Here is a 23,062-nt window from a genome sequence, read left to right as displayed (position 1 = left end):
TCAACTGGACCTTCAGCCTGCTATTTTAATTTCCCATAATGCCCTGGAGTGAGGCGATGTCAGGCACTCAGGGCATTGTGGGAAATTTAAGCAGTGCCTCTTAGCCAACTTTAGAGTCAGAAATGTGCCACCAGAGGACATTTTGCTTATGGCTACCTCAAACCTATATGCCCTTGTTTCTTGCAGGTGAGGATTGGATTTAGAACCTTTTGCATACAAAATGTGTGCCCTACCGCTAACCCTGTGGGAAATGTCCAGATCACAGTTGGGTTCTGCAAATACAGAGGTAACCTCAGAGCACCTTATGTCAGTGGTTTCCAAATATTCATTAACGCCACGTGTGATGAAGAACAGGATGGTAGCAAAATATCAATAGAACGTCACAAGATCCAACAGGAAAGTAAGGTGTCCTTTGTTCACACGAATGAGCAAATAGCCAAGGTGATTATTTATTGAGAAATTGTGAGAAAGAATTTTCTCTCCAGGGAATTTGTGAATTGTGAATGGATGATGGAGCATCTTTGATTACACACACACGCACACACTTAAAATGCATGGCTTTCCCACAGAGAACCCTGAGAAGCAAATATCATTTATCAGAGAGCTGCAGTTCCCAGCCCCCTTAATAAATTACAATTCCCAGGATTCTTGTATACAGCTTTAGTGGCCAGAATATTCCTTATGCAGATTATAGATTTAGCAAAATTTATATACAAGTCAACCTTTTAGCAGTTTACCTAAAATGCGATAAAATATTCATTATTGAATAGCAATTAAAACAGACTTCAAAAACAGTGGACACAACAAAATGACCAACCCCCCCCAATCCAAATGTACAAAATAAAATTGCCCAGGTAGTTTTGCCTAAGCAAAAAAAGTTTTTAGAAGGTGCTGACAACAGTATAGCTGAGGCACAACCTTAACCCTAATATTATTAGGTGGGATGTTTTGGAGAATAGGTGCTGGCTTGCTAAAAGATTTGGGGAAGGTTGCAGCTCAGGGGCAGAGCATCTTCCTTGTGTCAAGAAGGTATTTAGTCCCTGGCATCTACAGGTAACATGAGAATGGTAAGATTTTTGCACCTGAAGTCTGACTCAGTATAAGACCGCTTCCTGTATTTCTATAAGATTGATTTCTCGCAAGTGTGATGTAAACCTAATGTGGCACATTTGTGTGTACATATAGTCTTGCATCTTCTCACCGGGTTACTGGAGGTCAGTGTGTCACCTGCTTCATTCTCCAGTTCAGCCTTCCTTAACCTGCAACACAAGAGATGTTTGGGGAACTATATTTCTTCTCTTTCTCTTTGGTGATCACTCGTAGCTAAGTAAGATTGCCTTCCATAAACACGGTTTTAACAACAAGTCTGTAAGTGACTGTGGAGGCCAATTCTGGATCCACATGTCCTTCCACATTGGGGACATTGGTTTCCGGGAGAGAACAGATCACAGTGTGGATTTGCCAAGTGTGCCTTCGTCTTAGGACATTTCTCCCTTGTGTCCTGAGTTTGAGTGTCTTCAAAGCCCATGACACCTTTGGTAATGGCTGTTCTCCAACTGGAGTGCTCACAGGCCAGTGTTTCCCAGTTGTCAGTGTTTATACTACATTTTTAAAGATTTGCCTTGAGACAGTCTTTAAACCTCTTTTGTTGACCCCCAGCATTACACTTTCCATTTTTAAGTTCAGAATAGAGTAGTTGCTTTGGAAGACGATCATCAGGCATCTGCACAACATGACCAGTCCAACAAAGCTAATGTTGAAGAATCACTGGTGATCTTTGCTTCTTCCAGTACCCTGGTATTAGTTCACCTGTCTTCCCAAGTGATGTGTAAAATTTTTCGGAGACACCATTGATGGAATCTTTCAAGGAGTTGGAGATGACCTTTATAAATGGTCCATGGTCACTATAAACTCCCATCAGCCCCAGACAGTGTGGTCATATTTGCTGGGGCTGATGGGAATTGTAGTACAAAACAGCTTGGAGACCAGGCACACTCAGTCCTGAGATTCACCTCAACCTACAGTAAAAAAGATTTATTTATTTTCTAATGTTTTTGAGCCTCATCATTGCAAATCAGAACTTGCTGAAGATCAGAACATTCTGCAACCGGAGAAGCCACATTTCGTAACTTTGCTGTGAGCAACATAAATTACGCTCAGCAAACTGGAATTCTTTGCGGGAGCTGAACTCTGAAATAGCTACACTCTGATTCTTTTTTTTTTTTAAAAAAAATCCTGCGGTTGCCAAATCAGTAATTATGCAAATGTTTATAATCTTGATAATTTCGCTTAAAAATAAAAATGGCAGGTTGAGGCAGCTTCTTCCTTTTGGCACGTTGAGAATGTGGTAGTTCCCCATTGCTTGCTGCTACACTCCCAAGATAGACATCTCTATGAGGTCTATGAACTTTACGCCACCTAGAAGAGGTTCTGTGTGACAGTGTGGTTTAAAAGGAATATTATCAGCCCCCTTTATGAAACTACAGTGGCGGTTCTCCTCCTCAATTCAGCCTCACAACCCTTTGAGGTGTTGTTGTTGTTGTTTAGTCATTTAGTTGTGTCCGACTCTTCGTGACCCCATGGACCAGAGCATGCCAGGCACTTCTGGCCCTTTAAGGTAGGTAAGGCTAAGACAGCTAAGATCAGCAAACGTTTTCAGCAGGGGGCTGGTCCACTGTCCCTCAGACCTTGTGCGGGGCCGGACTATATTTTTTTGGGGGGAAAGAACAAATCCCTATGCCCCACCAATAACCCAGAGATGCATTTTAAATAAAAGGACACATTCTACTCATGTAAAACACACTGATCCGTGGGTTGGATTTAGAGGGCGATTGGGCTGGATCCGCCCTCCCCGGGCCCTAGTTTGCCTACCCATGGGCTAAGAGATGGTGATTGGCCCAAGGTCACCAAGTGAGCTTTGTGGCTGAGAGAGGATTCAAACCCTGGTCTTCCAGGTCCTAGTCCAACGCTCCAACCATTGTGCCACACTGTTGTGGACTGCAACTTCCACCAACTCCATTCAGCATGGCAGATGGTCAGGGATGGGTTTATTCATTCATTCCCCCTCCAGAAAGATGGGAGTTGTGGTCCAATGACACTGAGAGGGGTCACACATTTCCCATGCCTGTTCTAAATCAAGGCCAATGCAAATAATGTCAACCTATGATGGCTGAATTGAGCCTTTATATATTGTTTGGGGCCACATTAATCTCTCTCTATTTCTCTCATAGCCATATTCAATTAACTGAAAAATGCAATACATCCTTTTTTTAATGCAGCTTCATCCTCTTGCAAACTTTGCATCAAAGGAAGCAAAAGCAATAAGAGGAAAGGAGAGAGAAGAATGTGAACAATTGGCAATGGCTTTGTGCCATTATTGCGTTTGCTGGCGATATTCGTTCATCCATCCACGCTTGAGGTTGTAGAATGACTGCAATTTGTTTGGAATAATTTTTTTAAAAGCAAGTTGGGATCTGCGACAAAATGTTGCAGAGTATCCTGGCTCAAGCCCTGACAGGAGTGCTCCCGCTCAGGCCCCAGTCAGTCTGGACTAGGAGACTTGCAGCGTCCCTCAGGGCCTGTGTGTACGTGTGTGTGGAGTTTCAATTTTTTAAAAAATAATTTTTATTAATTTTCCATTGAAACATATATAATCACATCATTATTATCCACTTTACTTCTTTGGCTCTTTAGAGCCTAGCGACTTCCTTCCCTCCCACCTCTTGGCTTTCAAAAATAACCTTTATATCACAGCATTATATATATTTCCCATTTCTAATATAACTCATTACAAAATACCTCAAAATTTAAACAAATGTAGAAAGGTAAAAAATTCTGCATTACAAATCTTCAGATAACCCTACTAAGTGTTGTTAATTGCTTACAATTATCTTTCAAATATTGTGTAAATTTACTCCAGTCTTTTTGGGATTCTTGATCGTGCTGGTTTCGGATTTTTCCTGTCAGCTTTGTATTTTCACCTTCCACTCTTCTTTCATTGGTACTTCTTGTTGTTCCTATTTTGGGGGCTAAAAGGGTTCTTGCCACTGTTGTTGCATACATGAACAGTCTTTTATCTTTATTTTGGTATTTCTTCACCTACTATACCCAGTAAAAAGGTTTCTGTTTTTTTTTTTAACAAAAGTGTTTTTAAACATTTTCTTTAACTCATTATATATCATTTCCCAGAAAGCCTTTACCTCTGTCCAAGCTCACCGCATATGGTAAAAGATACCTTCCGTTTCTTTACATTTCCAACACTTGTTAGATCTTGTCCTATACACGTTAGCAAGTTTTGATCGTGTTAAATACCATCTATACCTCATTTTCTTTAAATGCACTGAATGCAGTAAAATCAATACCTTCATTCCACATTCTTTCCCAAGATTCTAACTGAATATTATATCCAAAATCTTTAGCCCATTGTATCATCACTCTGTGTGTGTGTGTAGCTTCTAGATCCAGAAAAGATAATAGGTGCTTTTCCTCCTTCCTGCGTTCCTGAAAACTCTGTCCGAGGTGCTATGTTATCTTAGAATCATAGAATCATAGAATCTTAGAGTTGGAAGAGACCACAAGGGCCATCGAGTCCAACCCCCTGCCAAGCAGGAAACACCATCAGAGCACTCCTGACATATGGTTGTCAAGCCTCTACTTAAAGACCTCCAAAGAAGGAGACTCCACCACACTCCTTGGCAGCAAATTCCACTGTCGAACAGCTCTTACTGTCAGGAAGTTCTTCCTCATGTTTAGGTGGAATCTTCTTTCTTGTAGTTTGGATCCATTGCTCCATGTCCGCTTCCCTGGAGCAGCAGAAAACAACCTTTCTCCCTCCTCTATGTGACATCCTTTTATATATTTGAACATGGCTACCATATCACCCCTTAACCTCCTCTTCTCCAGGCTAAACATGCCCAGCTCCGTTAGCCGTTCCTCATAAGGCATCGCTTCCAGGCCTCTTGAGGGTGGTGGTTCTGGAAAGCAGGAAAGGCAAGGATGCCCACCTGCTTCCTCTTCCCATCTCTTGCCTATTTTTGCTACTGGGAAACTTGCAGGGCAGGAAAAGAGGGTTTGGTGGAGCAGTGGGTGAAAGGAGGTTTGTCATTGGAGGCTCAGGGATTGGGCTCAGAGGGTCCCTGAAGGGGAGGGGGACAGGCTGATGGAATTCAGATTTATTGAGATAACCCCCCAATCTATTCTTCAATAGCTTATGTGGGAACAGCCTTTCCGAGTCAAGCTAATTCAAGCAGAGATGGTGTGGGTGTTATCATGATCCCTAACACACACACCATATGTAATATTATAGGACAAATATACAGAAATATACTACTATGCCATAAGATCCACTGGGTCTTCTGCTTTGTTCGTTTGTTGAACTTTATGAGTTACTTCCGTTGAAATTTATGATTTGATACATGAATAGTATACTTTACTTATCTAAGAACACAGTTGTTTTTGTCTCGTGTGTTAATTTATTCTCTTTGCAGCAACTCTGCAGGATTTTGGTTTCCTTGGCCATGGAACTCGCTTGGCCCAGAGAGGGCTAGAGGGTGCTATCTGATAATGGGAGGAAAGACTGACTTCTACTTCAGAGTTTGTCTTGGTTTCTCGCTATGAGAATGAGCTCTGATGAGCTTGTGAATTTCCTTCCCTTCTCTAGTCCATAGGTGGTCTTCAGCTAAGTCGTACTCAGAGAAGACCCATTGTAATGACCATGACTAAGTTAGAGCCACTAATTTTAACGGGTCAACTTTGAGTAAAACTTAGTTGGCTACCACCCTCAGTGTTGAGATGTCTAGACACATCACGTGAAAATGGCTTCAGAGAAACCTCTTTAGAGAAATAACATCTGAGGACAGTTCAGCGCCACCCCTGCTCCTTTGACTTAGCTCAGAACTTCAGATTGTGCATTTATATTCGAAGGCAAGAGACACAAATTATTTCCCTTAACTGGTGCTTCTCAAGCAACTCCCTTTTCATGTATGTGAAATGGAAGCTATCTTAACTAGGAGATGAGCTGGTCAGTTAGCTTAAATTCTTTGGGTCAATAAGAAAACATTTTTTTAAAAAAAATCTCATCCACAAAGTATTATAGTTCGCTACCTTCAATAACTTTATATTAAGAATGAATGAAACGCTAGGCATTCTAAATATGAATGATGAGTTTTTGAAGCTGTCCTTAGGCATAGCTGACACATATCAGCTGAAGGGAAAAGGGCTTCTGAGAGTTATTCGGTTCTTTCATAACCTGCGTGCTTCATAAAACAACCTGGAGAAGATGGTTAGAAGCCATTCTGCTCTTAACAACAGGAATCTTCAGGCTTTGGAGAGCTGGACGGTTCTTTTGATCTCTGTATCAGGTCATGCGATCACATGGTACATCTCTTGATGGGTTATTCCACATCATTCTGCAGAGAGCTAAGCCACGTTTGTCCAAGGATTAGGGGGTTAGGCTAAGGGTTATGGTCAAGGCTTCCTCACCACCCAGCCTCAGTTCCAGCACCTCACAGGTGGGCACCATTGCCATTATAAGAGAGCAAGGGAGACATTCGTGGTGAGTTCTGGCATCTCCTTTCTCTAGAAAAATAGCACAGATTATGGTAATGGTTAGGTGTAGACTTTGGGTTAAAGGTAAAGGGACCCTGACCGTTAGGTCCAGTCGTGGCCGACTCTGGGCCGACTCTGGGGCTGACTCTGGGGTGCTCATCTCGCTTTACTGGCCGAGGGAGCCAGCATACAGCTTCTGGGTAATGTGGACAGCATGACTAAGCCGCTTCTGGCGAACCAGAGCAGCACATGGAAACACCGTTTACCTTTCCGCCGGAGCAGTACCTATTTATCTACTTGCACTTTGCCATGCTTTCGAACTGCTAGGTTGGCAGGAGCTGAGACCGAACAATGGGAGCTCACCCCGTCGCGGGGATTCGAACCAGTGACCTTCTGATCGGCAAGTCCTAGGCTCTGTGGTTTAACCCACAGTGGTTCCTAACATATTGTGGCATGCTACCCCAATCTCCAAGTGGTGAGTGGCGCCAGGGGTTCTAGCCACTTACCCAGGGTTCAGTTCCCTTGGAATGAGGGACAGCGGAGACTGTGGGGTTTTTATGATGTATGGTTTATCTACACATATATACAACCTGAGCCTACGATGGAGGGGCTCTGTCATGGACTGGTTGGATGCAGAGGAAAGGTGGGAGGAACCAGCTGGGGAACCACCAAGGGAAGAAAGCTCAGAGCTTGGGGAGTGGTGGTGGGACAATGATGAGTGGTGGTGGGAGAAGAGGGAGAAGACTGGGAGGAGGAGGTGTCAGAAGCTGAGGAGGTAACAGGGCTTAGTGAGCTGGGAGAGTCTGTGGCAGAGAGAAGTCCAGCATCAGAGGCAGAAGCTGAACCAGGATGTTAGAAGAAGGGAAGCCAAGAGGCAGAGATGAGTCAGGCTGGTGAAGAGTCACAAGTGTCTCCCCCTTCTGCTGCAACAAGCTCCCCTCTCCACCGACTCCCAGAACCAGGAGAGGCATGAAAAAGGTGGAGCAAAGACAGAGGGCACACAAACGCAGTCCCTGGTTGCTTGGAAGATCTCGAGAGCCTCAGACCCAGTGCCGGATTTACGTATAAGCTAAACAGGTTTTGCTTAGGGCCCCACTCTCTTGGGGGCCCCCCAAAATTTAAAGGAATAAAACCTAGATGTACATTAAAAAAATATAAGATAAAAAACAAAATAAAATCTACATACAGCAACAGTGTTTTCTGTTGTGTAGGCTCCTATGATGCAAGTCATGGGCCCCGCCTGCTAGCCTGCTCCCTAAAATATCACTGGTTTGCTCATTTGTATATATAGGGTACCTAAATTCTGCATGGCAACATGTGCAAATGGCTTTAGATACTTATTAGGTCCATAAATTACCATATAGCAAATATTCAACATAAAAAATGAACATTTGTTGTTGACAAAGGACAGCTGGACATATAAAGGGCCCCATTGCCTTCAGTAGCTTAGGGCCTCATCAAACCTAAATCCAGCCCTGCTCAGACCATAGAGGCAGAGCATAGCCTTCATGGCTAGTAGCCATTGATAGACTTACCTTGGATTTGTCTAACTCTCTTTTAACGCCACCCAAGTTGGTGGCCATCACTATTTCTTGTGGGAACGAACTCCATAATTCCATGGTTCTCTAATCTGGATTTGAGCTCAACAGCTTGCTCCCCTCCAGTAACTAGTATTCCGAAGCATCCTGCCTCCAACAGTGAAGAGAGAACTGAGCCATTTCCCCGACATTTGGACATCCTGCCATAGCATCATGGAAACAGCAGTCTGCACTCAGCATGCTCTGAGCCAGACTTTTCCTTTCAATATCTAGCTCCATGACCCGTGATATCTTAGAAGCTCAAGGAGCTGACTGTAAGGTGACATTTAACTTGATAGCTCGGCCTTTGCTATTAATAAAACATAACATTACTTCAGCGGTGCAAATCCTGTTCCTTCAGATCATCCCAACCCACTGCAAAAATAGAAGAAGAAAAAGGTTGGGGGTGGGAGACAGACTATAAAGAGAAGGTGCCAAAAAAAGCTTACGCCAGTGTTTGCTGTCAAACAAAACTTTGTGCCAGACGTCCCAAACCGAAACATTACAAGATCACAAGGCTTCTTTTTTCAGGAGAGCCTCTGAATGAGGCACCTAAGCACAAGGATTATGTCCATGTGGGTTGCAGTGGGGAATAAATTGAATTCTGTTTGCATTTAAAGGTGTTTCAACCAAATCTGCACCTTCCAAAATAATATGCAACACTGAAATGCAACAACCCTTCAGAATTTGCGCGTTTCGGAATTTTGCAGTTAAGTTCTCTGGCCAAGTAATTCGTATAAACAACAACTGCATCAACAATTTATACCCCGCCTATCTGACTGGGTTTCCCTAGCCACTGTGGGTGGCTCCCAACAGAATATTAATAATAAGAAGAATAAAGTGATAAAACATCAAACATTAAAAACTACCCTAAACAGGGCTGCCTTCAGAGATCTTCTAAAAGTCAGATAGTTGTTTATTTACTTGACATCTGATGGGAGGGTGTTCCACAGGGTGGGTGCCACTACTGAGAAGGCCCTCTGCCTGGTTCTTTGTAACTTCATTTCTCTCAGTGAGGGAACTGCCAGAAGGCCCTCAGCGCTGGATCTCAGTGTCCAGGCTGAACGATGGGGGTAGAGATGCTCTTTCAGGTACACTGGGCCAAGGCCATTTAGGCCTTTAGAGGTCAGTAACAACACTTTGAAATGTGCATACAATTAAGCATACATTAGGGTGATGTGTCCACAACAATGCATTTGTTGGTGAAAGTAACATACCCAACTGCATTGTGTTAGAGAATATTGCTATGCAAAACTGAGCTGGATTAAACTAACCCACTCTACTAGCAGAAGCCAGTGCAAGAAGCCAGGGAAGTAATAGTGCCACTGTATTCTGCTCTGGTCAGACCTCACCTGGAGTACTGTGTCCAGTTCTGTGCACCACAGTTCAAGAAGGACACTGACAAACTGGAAGGTGTCCAGAGGAGGGTAACCAAAATGGTCAAAGGCCTGGAAACGATGCCTTATGAGGAATGGCTAAGGGAGCTGGGCATGTTTAGCCTGGAGAAGAGGAGGTTAAGGGGTGATATGATAGCCATGTTCAAATATATAAAAGGATGTCACATAGAGGAGGGAGGAAAGGTTGTTTTCTGCTGCTCCAGAGAAGCGGACACGGAGCAATGGATCCAAACTACAAGAAAGAAGATTCCACCTAAACATTAGGAAGAACTTCCTGACAGTAAGAGCTGTTCGACAGTGGAATTTGCTGCTAAGGAGTGTGGTGGAGTCTCCTTCTTTGGAGGTCTTTAAGCAGAGGCCTGACAACCATATGTCAGGAGTGCTCTGATGGTGTTTCCTGCTTGGCAGGGGGTTGGACTCGATGGCCCTTGTGGTCTCTTCCAACTCTATGATTCTATTCTATGATTCTATGACTCCAGCTAGTGCAACAGGACTTTCTTTGCTCTCCTTCCTGCATGCCTCCCACAAATCTACTCTGGGGGGTTGGGAGAAACCCCCAGAACAGGGCACGGTGAGGGGGAGGAGCAGGAGCATGCTTCTATCCTCACAACACCCCAGGGAAGTAGATTCGGCTGAGATATAGTGATGGATCCAAGCAAAGGTCTCTCCAAATGGGTCTCTCCAAAGTTAGATCAGTGTTCTGTCAGGCAAATGTCTGAAGGGATTTGCACTACCCTGTTGTAAAGGGAAGAACTCAACACTGTACTGAGACTCAATCAGCATGAGAATTTCTGCTTGCCCAACGAGCATAGCTGCCAACTTTTCCCTTTTCTTGTGAGGAATCCTATTCGGAATAAGGGAATTTCCCTTAAAAAACAGGAAACGCTGACAGCTATGCCAACGAGACAAGGGGAGTTTGGCAGGTTCCCTCCTTTTCCTGCCTATTGGAGGAAGAGGGAGATATAAACTTAATGAACCAACGCTTATTTCCATCTATATATTTATAGAAAAGCCACCTTCAGGCTGCCCACTCTTCTGAAGCTCAAATGCAACCATCCACACTGAAGAAGAAGCTATCTGCAGGCACGGTGGGGAGACTGGCCCCCAAGGGTGGCAAGACAACAGCTTTAGGAAAAAGCTCTAAGAACGAACCCTCCCAAAATGTCCAACAAGAACTGAGCATGCTCAGTGGCCACAAGATGCTGGGTATGTGTTGGGCTGATGGTGGAGAGCATGGCTGGTGTGCTAAAGAGGAATACTTCACAGTGCAACATTTTGTTGCAGTTCCTACTTGTACCACGGAAAGAAAAGTGACCCAGGGGGTAGGCAGGGCTGCTGCTGCTCCCCAACTTGGCCCGTTGGGAAGCCTAGGGCAGCCACACATGTATTACTATGTGCTCAGTGACTGGTTGACATAGGGAGCTGAGGAATAGCAATATTAAGAGGAAGCTTTGCTGAATGGAACAGTTCAGGGATGTGAAAAGCTTCACCTGTAGGTTTCTGCCTGTTCTAGGGCTGTTAAAGGGCCAACGCCTCTATCCACCAGAGACAATAAAAGGCTATTTAAGGAAATATTCCTTTAAAAGAATGAAAGAAGCAAACCTTAGTTAAAAACCAGCAGCATTTATAGGTCCAAGCAAGTTAATGTTTGATGCATTGATAAACCAAGCTATTTTTCCCACACTTTGAACCGCCCTTTGGTGATATGAGACTGGGATGGAAAGAACATTATTTTAATAAATGATGGAAGTGTTGTTTACTTAGAAACGACAAATGGCATTTTCTCTTTCTCACTCTCTCCGTTCATGCAATCCTCACTTCCCACGTGATGCCTTCTGGTCCCTGAGAAACTCTACTGACATGGACGCTGCGTAAAAAGGCCGTGATCTCAAGTCAACATTCTATGCCAGCAATAAATGCGCCCATTCAGATGTCTTTGCCTTCTCAGCTGGTGGTTATTGATGAGAATTTGAAAAGCAGCTGAAAGATACATGAGCAAGAATCACACTGAATGCAACTGTGAATTTATCACCTGCTTCCCATGTGAATTTTTTTTTGCATAACTGCCTAGCCTGAACTGTGATGTTAGAGCAGTTAGAATCATAGAATCATAGAGTTGGAAGAGACCACAAGGGCCATCGAGTCCAACCCCCTGCCAAGCAGGAAACACCATAAGAGCACTCCTGACATATGGTTGTCAAGCCTCTGCTTAAAGACCTCCAAAGAAGGAGACTCCACCACACTCCTTGGCAGCAAATTCCACTGTCGAACAGCTCTTAAAACTGATGGTTTCAAGGAACCAGGGGTGCCAACTTGAATAAACTTGCCCGTCAACTTTGGGGGCCCCGGACCCCTCAAATATTTTATTGGGGGACCAAAGACCCCTTGGCCCCTAAGAGTTGGCTCCCATGGTTCCAAATGTCACATTTTTCACTTAAAGATTAATCTGTAGGGATCAGAGAAATGTCAGCCCCGAAAGAAAAAAGGTTAAAAAAGTAAGAAAATGTGGTCAAGAATGCTTGGAGGAAAGGAATCAAAATGCTCTTATTAAGTATCAAGGTCTCTGAGAACATACTGTTCAGAAGCTTATACAAAACACTGCACCTAGGCGTTTTTTGTTTAAAAAAACACACACCCAACTTCAGAACAAATTAAGAAAATCTGTTTTTCCCCACAGCCCTGGGAAAGGGATAAACTAGGGACAAAGAGATGAGTTCTCTAAAAATCAGTTGCTTCTAAAAGTCGACACATTATGCTGTAATATTTGCACCCTCCCCCCGCAAAAAAACCCCATACAAGTTAATTTGGAGGCATAGCTTAAACTCTCCAGCACACCCTCACAATCCCCTGTTCTCACATCAGATTTCCAAGGAGAAAAAACAAAAGTTTTTCCCCCTCTGAGTCTAAGCTATAGTTCTCTGCATCTTTTCTCAGTCTGCCTCAAACTGCTAGTCTATTCTTTTCACACGGAGATCCAGCTTGGTTTTCCCATCCTTTACTGTCCCCTCTTTGATTGTTCTGTCCCAAGAAGCAATTGGCCAGCTCTATAGTTCCCATGGAGGGACGCGGGTGGCACTGTGGGTTAAAGCCTCAGCGCCTAGGACTTGCCGATCGAAAGGTCGGCGGTTCGAATCCCCGCGGTGGGGTGCGCTCCCGTCGTTCGGTCCCAGCGCCTGCCAACCTAGCAGTTCGAAAGCACCTCCGGGTGCAAGTAGATAAATAGGGACCGCTTTATAGCAGGAAGGTAAACGGCGTTCCGTGTGCTGCGCTGGCTCGCCAGATGCAGCTTGTCACGCTGGCCACGTGACCCGGAAGTGTCTGCGGACAGCACTGGCTCCCGGCCTATAGAGTGAGATGAACGCACAACCCTAGAGGCTGGCAAGACTGGCCCGAATGGGCAGGGGTACCTTTACCTTTACCTTTATAGTTCCCATGGCAACATATCACCCCTAATTTTGCCCAACAAAGGGAAATACTTGCTAGGCCAGGCCAGGGCCACCAAGATATATGGGACCATGCTGTACTTCTTCCAGCTGATCCTGTTTGTGCCTGGAGATCCTGTATGTCTCTCAGGGATTTCCTTATGATTCCACTCTCCTTTGAAATGTCCCATGCAATTTCTTTTCCTCCTGGCCTGAGGACTGGGTTTATGAGGTCAATGGAATCATTCAGCCGGGACTTGAAAGGAGTTTTCGGTAGAACATTACCTTGGTGCCCTTGCTATAATCCTGTAGCACTTTTCAAATACTTTCTTCCTATATTGAATACCTGAGAATCATAGAATTGGGAGGGACCTGTCAGCCCTCACTTGCCAATACAGGAAATTAACTTCTACAGCATTCCAGATAGGCTGAACATCCGGATTCTGCCTTTAAAAAAGGGTTCTTTGCCATTTCCACTCCTCTTGCTTTCAAATCAGAAGGTCTTTTTTATTGTGCATGCGGGTGGCGCTGTGGGTAAAAGCCTCAGGGCCTAGGGCTTGCCGATCGAAAGGTCGGCGGTTTGAATCCCCGCGGCGGGGTGCGCTCCCATTGTTCGGTCCCAGCACCTGCCAACCTAGCAGTTCGAAAGCACTCCCAGGTGCAAGTAGATAAATAGGGACCGCTTACCAGCGGGAAGGTAAATGGCGTTTCTGTGTGCTGCGCTGGCTCGCCAGATGCAGCTTGTCACACTGGCCATGTGACCCGGAAGTGTCTCCGGACAGCGCTGGCCCCCGGCCTCTTGAGTGAGATGGGCGCACAACCCTAGAGTCTGTCAAGACTGGCCCGTACGGGCAGGGGTATCTTTACCTTTACCTTAAGAAAAGTGAAGGCGGAATGCACTGGAATGTAGACAGGTAACGCCTTCTTTGATGCAACATCATCTAAAAGGTAAAAGGTAAAGGTACCCCTGCCCATACGGGCCAGTCTTGACAGACTCTAGGGTTGTGCGCCCATCTCACTCAAGAGGCCGGGGCCAGCGCTGTCTGGAGACACTTCCGGGTCACGTGGCCAGCGTGACATTGCTGCTCTGGCGAGCCAGAGCCGCACACGGAAACGCCGTTTACCTTCCCGCTAGTAAGCGGTCCCTATTTATCTACTTGCACCCGGGTGTGCTTTCGAACTGCTAGGATGGCAGGCGCTGGGACCGAACAACGGGAGTGCACCCCGCCGCGGGGATTTGAACCGCCGACCTTTCGATCGGCAAGCCCTAGGCACTGAGGCTTTTACCCACAGCGCCACCCACGTCCCTAACATCATCTAAGCACCGTGCAAACAAATCAGGATGATTGTTCAATAAACAGGTTGACTGGAAGTGCTTTCAAAGACTGGGGAAAGTGGCCCTGCTCCAAATTGTTGCTGTGCATGCTGTGTTCTATCACTCCTTCCATAAATTAGAACTTATGCACAGCTAGCATGGTCCACTGTGAGCTTTATCCACAATGTCGGCTTTATTCAAGCTGGTAACATTGACCATGGACAACGACATATCGAAAGCAGATGTTCAGTGACCTCAGGAACACTCCTCAACAGTCTTAGGGCTCAGCTACATTAGCCAAAAAAACAAAAACAAACAGTGTTTAAAATGCATTATAGACATGCAACACCAGATGGTGCTGTAGAGCACAAAACATTTCCATGCGATTTTACATAGAGTTTTTTTCCCCTTTTGTTATAACGATTTACGGTAATTTATGACTTATTTTTAGTGTAGATTCACCCCTACATACCTTTTGGCAACTTCTATTTGCTCTTGCTGTCTCCATCTCAACCTCTGAGCTTTTAGCCACCTCCTCCTCTCTTGATGCAATTGACTCTGATGTCAGAGTGGAATTTTGCAGAGGTTTTACAGTTTCTTGCATAGGAGCCAACTCCCAGGGGCCAAGGACCCTTCGTCCCTTCCATAAAATATTTGAGGGGGCTGGAGGAGGCAAAGTTGATGGGCATTGCATTCAAATGGTGCGTGCCTACCGTATTGTGTGACACAATAGAACATTGCGCTATAAAGTGTTATATACCATAAAAACAATGCAATTGTTTGTCCAGGGGCAGGTACCACAAAAAAAGGAGCATTGCTGGTAAACGGAATATCTTCCGAGACAGGAGACAGGAGACAGAGTCAGGAGACCAGAGGAAGACTAGAGCTGTGACCTGCAGCTGTTATTTCACAGATAGTGCAATGTTGCCATCTGCAGGCTAAAACAATAAGAATACACATTTCTTCATGAAATAAAACTAGGTTTATTAAGGCTTTGGTGGACTAGAGATCTCTTCAAGAATCCTAGGAATCTGATATTCTACTGCAAGGGTCAGCAAACCTTTTCAGCAGGGGGCTGGTCCAATGTCCCTCAGACCTTGTGGGGGGGGGGCAGACTATACACACACACACACACACACACACACACACACTTTTTTGGGGTGAAGGAATTCCTATGCCCCACAAATAACCCAGAGATGCATTAAGTAAAAGCACACGTTCTACTCATGTAAAAACACCAGGCAGGCCCCACAAATAACCCAGAGATGCATTTTAAATAAAAGGACACATTTTACTCATGTAAAAACATGCTGATTCCCGGACCGTCCGCGGGCCGGATTTAGAAGGTGATTGGGCCAGATCCGGCCCCTGGCCCTTAGTTTGCCTACTCATGTTCCTTATTGGAAACTTAGGTTTTGTCTTAGGGCTGTCAACCACTGCAACACATTTCACTACACTGGGGGAAACTGTGGCCAGATGATTTGTGTCCTTCTCTCTCTACTGTCCAGATATGTGGAAGGGCACCTCCATGGCCTTCCCCTTCTCTCACAAACCTATATCCCACCTTTCTTTCAAGGAGCTCTAGGGGGTGTACATACCTATCGTCCTACCCATTTTATGCTCACAACACCCCTGTGAGATGGGTGAGCAACTGCCCCAAGGTCACCTAGTGAGCTTGACGGCTGAAGGAGAATTTAAACCCTGGTCTCCATGGTCCTGGACCAGCACTCAAAACACTAGACCACACTGGGTCTTCTTTTTATGGTTGTCTTAATAATAATAATAATAATAATAATAATAATAATAATAATAATAATAATTTTATTTATACCCTGCCCTCCCCAGCCAGAGCTGGGCTCAGGGCGGCTAACACCAATAAAATCACAGCAAAAACATAATATGGGAAATAGAGGGGGGGAAACCAATTGAAAATGCAGGTTAAAATGCAGTTTAAAATGCAGCCTCATCAAAAACATAAAGGGAGCGAAACATAAGGATCAGACCGAGTCCAAACCAAAGGCCAGGCAGAACAGCTCTGTCTTGCAGGCCCTGCGGAAAGATGTCAAGTCCTGCAGGGCCCTAGTCTCTTGTGACAGAGCGTTCCACCAAGTCGGGGCCAGTACTGAAAAGGCCCTGGCCCTAGTTGAGACCAATCTAACCACCTTGAGGTTCGGGACCTCCGAAGTGTTGTTACTTGTGGACCTTAAGGTCCTCCGCGGGGCATACCAGGAGAGGCGGTCCCGTAGGTACGTGGGTCCTTGGCCGCATAGGGCTTGGACCACACAGTTCTCCAAACAGGGTATTCCTTCAAATAGGGACCTGGTGCTAGACTGAGGCCTGTCTGTCTTTGCATGCAGTACATTGGGCTCAGCTTCTGCCAACAGCGGCAACTTTGACTCAACTTAGCTCTGCCTCTTGCGTCCCAAAAGCTTACAGATTCCTCAAACCATGGGAATGGCTAAAGAGAGACGTGTTTCATAATAAGGGCTGAGCTCCTTTTCCAATGCTGATTTGTATGGTACAAGTCAACACATATTAAGTACCTTTAGTCTGAGCTGATTAACCTTTTGGACCCAGATATACAAACAATGAGAGTTGCCCCTCCTTCCTCCCTGGTTCATTTTCTGCTGGCTGGTCTTCTAGCTTGCCTTACATAGATGTTGGGAAGTCTTCCAGAACTCAGAGGGCCTATTCCATTTTTCTTGTGGCATATTGAGATGCACCTCCTATCTCAAAACCTGTCCTGCATTCTGATGTTTGATATTTGGGATACAATACTTGGGGGTGGTGTCGGTTACCTCTGAAATTCACATGCTACCAGAAAGATTGTCTCCCAAAATCTGCCTCTGATGAAAGGGGACTTCAGTTTTGGACAGTATGTTAGCTCAGGAGGTGTGCATCAGATTAGCTCTTCAAATCAGAATCCACAAAGTCTAAGTTCCACAACCATGTCTATTTCTTCTTGAGCTTAGATTGGTATCTGCTTGGAGCAGGGCCTTTTCAGTGGTGGCTTCAATTGGCCCTATGTACTGTGGACGCTCCTGCTCCTGTTCCTGTTGTTGTCTTTTAGAAAAAAGGTTTGAGGATGTCTTTTTTATTTTATTTAATGTGAACACATGCATTAGGCCTCAACCTTTCCCCCAGGTCTCTGGAAATGTAGCAAGGAGAACACATCTTACCTCTAGCACATATAAAATGTGCATGGAGGATTACTAGGCCATGCACTGAACAATAGATACTAAAGTACATAAGATGGTCACTATTTTCCTCTGAGGTGTTCTCCTTCAGGTAGGTCTGCCTGGCTACATCGCCTTCTGGGCTTTGTTGTCCTATGAATTTTCTATTTTTATTTTGACAGGGTTTTGAATCTGTTGTCTAGCATGATTTGGCTTTTGCCACCACTCCTTTTCTGGCTCAGTTCCCTTGTCTGCAAAATGGGCTTTTTGTGTGTGAAGTTGAATCACAACTGCAAAGCATTTCACCCTCTGAAGCAAAAGAGCTATACAAACAATGTTAAGTAGAATTTGTAAATTATAATGAATGGGATTATTTTTCTTATCATTTCTAGGTGTGCACTTAGAGAACTTTTTTTAAAAAAGGCTCCCTCTCCCCCCCCCCCCCCCTTATTGAAACAATCACAAGGCTGGAAATATGAATACAGCTTTTATTAAGATGCCAATATGCCCCAATCAGGATTCTAGAAAATTAGACAAAGAGATGTGTTCAGAGGGCAGCAGTGTTGACTCAGCAAAATCTAGGCTCTGTGTGCAATCTGAAGTCACAGAAAGTCTTTTCTCGCTGCACCTGCAAATATGAAAAAGAACATTTTTTTCATGGCTATGGGAAAGGGATGAGTTAATTAGCAAAGATATGCTTGTGCAGTGTTAGCACTGGATACATTTGTGCAGAGAAATACATGATCAGCCTAAAGGATTTGCCATGCTACACTTTTAATTCTCAGTCACTTGCAATAGCACAGGTGTAGCATCCTGTCATGAATGAGCCAGCCCCCAGTGAAGGCTTGTAGCCAGCTCCCAGGCAGCCAAATGAAGAAAGCAGCCAGGAACAGAGAGGGTTAACTGCCATGCAGGACGAGCGTCGGCTAGTACCAACTCCCCCGCCCCGGTGGGGAGCCAGCCGGGACCCAACCAATGCTCCCGGGAAGTGCCAATTGGCATGGACAGAGAAGGAAGCAGTTTGTCAGAACAAGATGAGATGGGAGCTGAGCCAATCCCTATTAAGAACAGGCTAAGGGGAGGGCTGTTAGACAGAAAACAAAGCAAAAGGCGCAAAGTGAGAAAGTTCAATATCTTCTGTATCCGGAAGAGGTCTTCAGAAGGGTCATCTTGATTGGTGGTGGAGGAGGCTGCATTAAAGCCTCCTGGAGCTATCTGTTTGTTTTGAGAATAAATAATCCTTTTTTAATGAACTACGCTCACTGTGTTATCAAGCCGGGGACTGGACTCCTGACACATCCCAAAGAGATGTTTTGAAATAAAAACTTCTCAGTGCATACACAGGCACAACACCATACCCTGCATGCCACACAGAGTCTATTTTTGCTTTTCTACCTACCTGAGCCTTCCCCGCTCCAGAAGACACAAATCATATTCTCACAATTAGTTCTGGGCCAAGCAGTCATCACCGGTGCATGTGTAGGCCACTTCACTTTGAACCTGAAAATGGGGGGGGGGGGGGAATGTTTCAAAACTCTTATTTTCTAGGGTTGCCGTATTTCAAAAAGTGAAAATCCAGAAACAAAAAGTCATTGACCTCTTTTTTTGGGGCAAAGCTGTTGCGAAATCTCAGAAGAGAATTAAGTTTTTATTTTTTATGAAATTCGCCAAAATTTAGACTTCCGACATTGGTTGCCATACATCTGGACATACATTTCCTGGACATTTCAGCAATGTCTCTAGTAGGTCCTAGAAACCAGAAATCCAAGGGCTGCTTCCTTGAATTGCTGAGCTGGGAGAGACGGCTCCTTACCTTCAACCCGCAATACGATGGAGGTGCGTTCAAATGGCAGCAGGTGGATGCAAACGTCGACCTTTGCTCGACCAGACCAGAAATGGTATCTTCAGAGGCACTGGGAAGCGCCTTGTGGTAGTGCTCTCTTAGCCTGCAGAATGGGCATAATATCTGGTTTAAGAAGGCCTTGCTTATTGCAATTTCAGGGGGGAAATGACTCTTTCAATATGTGTTTCATGAGGCACTACTAAGCCAATGGACTATACTGCCACATAGTGGATGTTTTTTTTAATGTATCGTATTTTTCACTCTATAGGACGCACCCGACCATAGGAATCACCTTGTTTCTCCCCCTCTCTGTGCAGCGCCCCTTCAGTGAAGCGGCAGGAGAAACAGAGCCCCTTCCATTTCTCCTCCCGCTTAGCTGAAGGGGCGCTGCGCCTTAGCTGAAGGGGCACCTACCCTTCAGCTAAAGGAACCCGAAACCTCCGGAGCGCAGCAGGAGCGCTCGCACTGTGCTTCAGAGGCTTCCGGTTCCTTTCGCTGGAGCCAAGGAGCCTGCATTTGCTCCATAAGACACACACACATTTCCCCTTAATTTTTGGAGGGGGAAATGTGTGTCTTATAGAGCAAAAAATACGGTATATTTAGAAACCCAGCAGATGACTCGCAGGTTCCCACCAAATCTGATTTTACTTGGTTCTGATCACATGTGAAATTTCACTTCTATTAGCCTACTTTGCATCTATGAAAACAAGATTCCCTTTTTCTTGACTGATCTTGGGTTGAATCTTTTAATGTTCCGAAGTAATATCTACCTATCCATTAGAGAGCTATAATAGCATGTCACAACTGGTCCTTTGTTTCATTGCATCGTAAAATGTTTTCATTATTCCAGAAAAACTTTAAAAGGGGAAAGCAATACAGCTGTGTCGCTAGCACTTTGTATGGAACCCCACCTCCAAATCGAATCCTTAACATCTACATCGGGTTAGGGAACATTTTAGAACCCAAGAGCAACTATTTTTTTTGGGGGGGGCACATGCCAATGATCAGAAGAGAGAGAGGTAAAGTGGGTGGAGCAATGGATATACCGTATTTTTCGCTCTATAAGACGCACCAGACCATAAGACGTACCTAGTTTTTGGAGGAGGAAAACAAGAAAAAAAAATATTCTGAATCCCAGAAGCCAGAACAGCAAGAGGAATTGCTGTGCAGCGAAAGCAGCGATCCCTCTTGCTGTTCTGGCTTCTGGGATAGCTGCACAACCTGCATTCGCTCCATAAGACGCACACACATTTCCCCTTACTTTTTAGAAGGGAAAAAGTGAGTCTTATAGAGCAAAAAATACGGTAATTTTTTACTTTTGTGCACTAGAGTAGTTTCTAACATGCCACCTCTCTACCCTTCATCCAGACAAGCAGGAAACATAATCAGGCACATCCCAGCCATGCAAAAACACTCAAGGACAGTGAAGAACAGAGTCAGAATGGTGTGGCTTATGAGAGGCATGAGGGCCAGACAGGGAGACTTGGAGGGTGGCCATTGTCAATTGGGACCGAGGTTCTCTACCCCAATCTACAAGCTGAAATAAAATCTTAAGAAATACAGCTAAGCCTATACAGTCATACCTCTTGTTACGTTTGCTTCATGATACGTTTTTTTCACGTTGCATCCCGAGGCGACCCAGAAGTACCGGAAAGGGTTACTTCTGGGTTTCGCCACTCGCGCATGCACAGATGCGCAAAATGACATCACGCGCATGTGCAGAAGTGGTGAATCGCGACCCGCGCATGTGCAGACACACAGATGCGGGTTGCGTTCCTTTCAGGTTGCGAACGGGGCTCCGGAACGGATCCTGTTTGCAACCAGAGGTACCACTGTAAATTACATGGGGGTTACAGTATATTCTGGGTATCATGCCTAAAGCCAATATTGCTTATACAGTAGTACCTTGGTTTGAGAACTTAATCCATTCCGGAAGTCTGTTTGACTCCTGAAACGTTTGAAAACCAAGGCATGACTTCCAATTGGCACAGGCACCCTAAAAACAGTAGCCGACAGCCGCAACAGAAGTTCGGCTTCCGAAAAACGTTTGAAAACAGGAACACTTGCTTCCGGGTTTTGGGAGCCAGTTTGTTCGTCACCTAAGCCGTTCGAGAACCAAGGTTCCACCATAGTCATAACACACTGGGTCCAATGGTGGCTGGGATCGCCAAAGTCATTTTCCCCAGAACCCAGACCGCTTTCTGCCTCCTATTTATTTATTTATGCCGCGTGCATAACACTGAATGCCCACAAATTTTGGGCTTACTATACAACCACTCCTTATCTAGAAGGTAGCGCTCACCTCTTCTTGAAATCCAGGAAATTATGAGTTGTGTAAGCTCCGCACATTTCATTTCCTTTCGAAAGCAAATCAAATAACTTTGTCGGTGGTTTCTGGAGTTCATAAGGAAAAATGTAGAACGGCAGTCATATTAAGCAGTATATAAGTGCTTTTTAAACAATAATGAAATTCTGCGATGCTGATGCCACCAGTGAAAAAACCTGTCTCCGTGTCACAGCAAGTCAATAATAATCAGGCCATGTCTAAACTAACTGGTTTCCATTTGCAGTACTAGTTCTTTTAGCATTCCCTTTAGGGCAGGGCTGGGGAACATGTGGTCATACAGTCATTTGTCGGACTACAGTTACCATCATCCTTGACCATGCTGGCTGGGGCTGATGGGGGTTAGAGTCTAGAAGCCCACAACTAGAAGCCCACATTGCCCTCATATTCTTTATTTTACAGTGGTACCCCGCAAGACGAATGCCTCTGAAGACGAAAAACTCGCAAGACGAAAGGGTTTTTTGTTTTCTGAGGTGCTTCGCAAGACGGATTTTCCTAAGGGCTTGCTTCGCTAGATGAAACGGCCCTGCCTCTCGTGTCATGGCGACAGTCACTGCACGCACGCACGCTCGCTACCCCGCTCCTCCGGCTCCCTCCCACCTTCTGGCTGACGGTTAGTGCCTTGCGCCGCTGCCCACCCCCCTCGCGTGCTCCCCTCAGAGAGATGTTGCCGCCAGGGCCTCTCTCTCCCTGGAGTCGTGCTCCTGAGCCCCGCCGCCCTCCAGCAGCTGCGTCGCACGGTGGTCACAACGCACGGGTGAGTCTGAGGTACCGGCTGCAGCAGCTGCCCTGCTTCTCCCCACCCCTCCCCGCCGTTGTCAGTGTTTAAATGCAGTGGTGCTTCGCAAGACGAAAAAACTCGCATAACAAAAAAACTCGCGGAACGAATTTCGTCTTGCGAGGCACCACTGTATTTTTAATGTGAAATGAGGAGCGGAAAGGGTTTCGTTTAGGGCAGTTTTTCATGTTAATATGCCATGCCATATTCTGGAGACCCTATGGAGGCAGAAGATCGCTCATGACTGGCCTAAGGTAACTCGGTGAGATTCACTGTTGTGAGGGGGTTTATCATTGAAATAAAAAAATTTAAGGTCTTTTTTATATATATAATAAATGTTCATAAATGTACCAAGCAGGCGCATACATAGATGTGTGGACCACATGTCTGGAGCAGCTCAGGAGGACCGCCCTGAAACCATTTTCACTCCCAAACTGACCACATGTTTTCTCTGAAAGGAGGGAGGAGGTGGGGAAGCCTCCCCATTGTCTTTTCCTTCACAAATCCTGTCTTAAGGGTTTGTCTGTGTATGAATAGGGTGAGCCTGTGACCTGGCTCAGGAACTAAGTATTTGTCATTACAAAAGACTAGCTAGGCTCTCCAGGGTATCCAATCAAGTAACCATTAACAGGTAACTTGCCAGACAGGAGATAAACAACGCACT

At 45.2% G+C, this 23,062-nt stretch overlaps 1 protein-coding gene across 1 annotated transcript in view; it reads right to left on the bottom strand.

The window, feature by feature from the left end:
* Positions 1–17,907: 17,907 nt before the first annotated feature.
* Positions 17,908–23,062, bottom strand: part of GC (GC vitamin D binding protein) — a 37,369-nt gene continuing 32,214 nt past the window's right edge. The window contains exons 10-13 of the mRNA XM_083398489.1: positions 21,579–21,670; positions 19,247–19,379; positions 18,833–18,933; positions 17,908–18,061 (exon numbers count right to left, since the gene is read on the bottom strand). Coding sequence (XP_083254615.1) covers positions 18,877–18,933; positions 19,247–19,379; positions 21,579–21,670 — 282 coding nt within the window. The 3' untranslated portion in view covers positions 17,908–18,061; positions 18,833–18,876. The remainder of the gene's footprint in view (positions 18,062–18,832; positions 18,934–19,246; positions 19,380–21,578; positions 21,671–23,062) is intronic.

This window comes from Podarcis tiliguerta, assembly GCF_965153285.1.
Source record: "Podarcis tiliguerta genome assembly, chromosome: 9".
NCBI lineage: Eukaryota > Metazoa > Chordata > Lepidosauria > Squamata > Lacertidae > Podarcis > Podarcis tiliguerta.
This window is presented reverse-complemented; position numbering and strand designations above follow the sequence as displayed.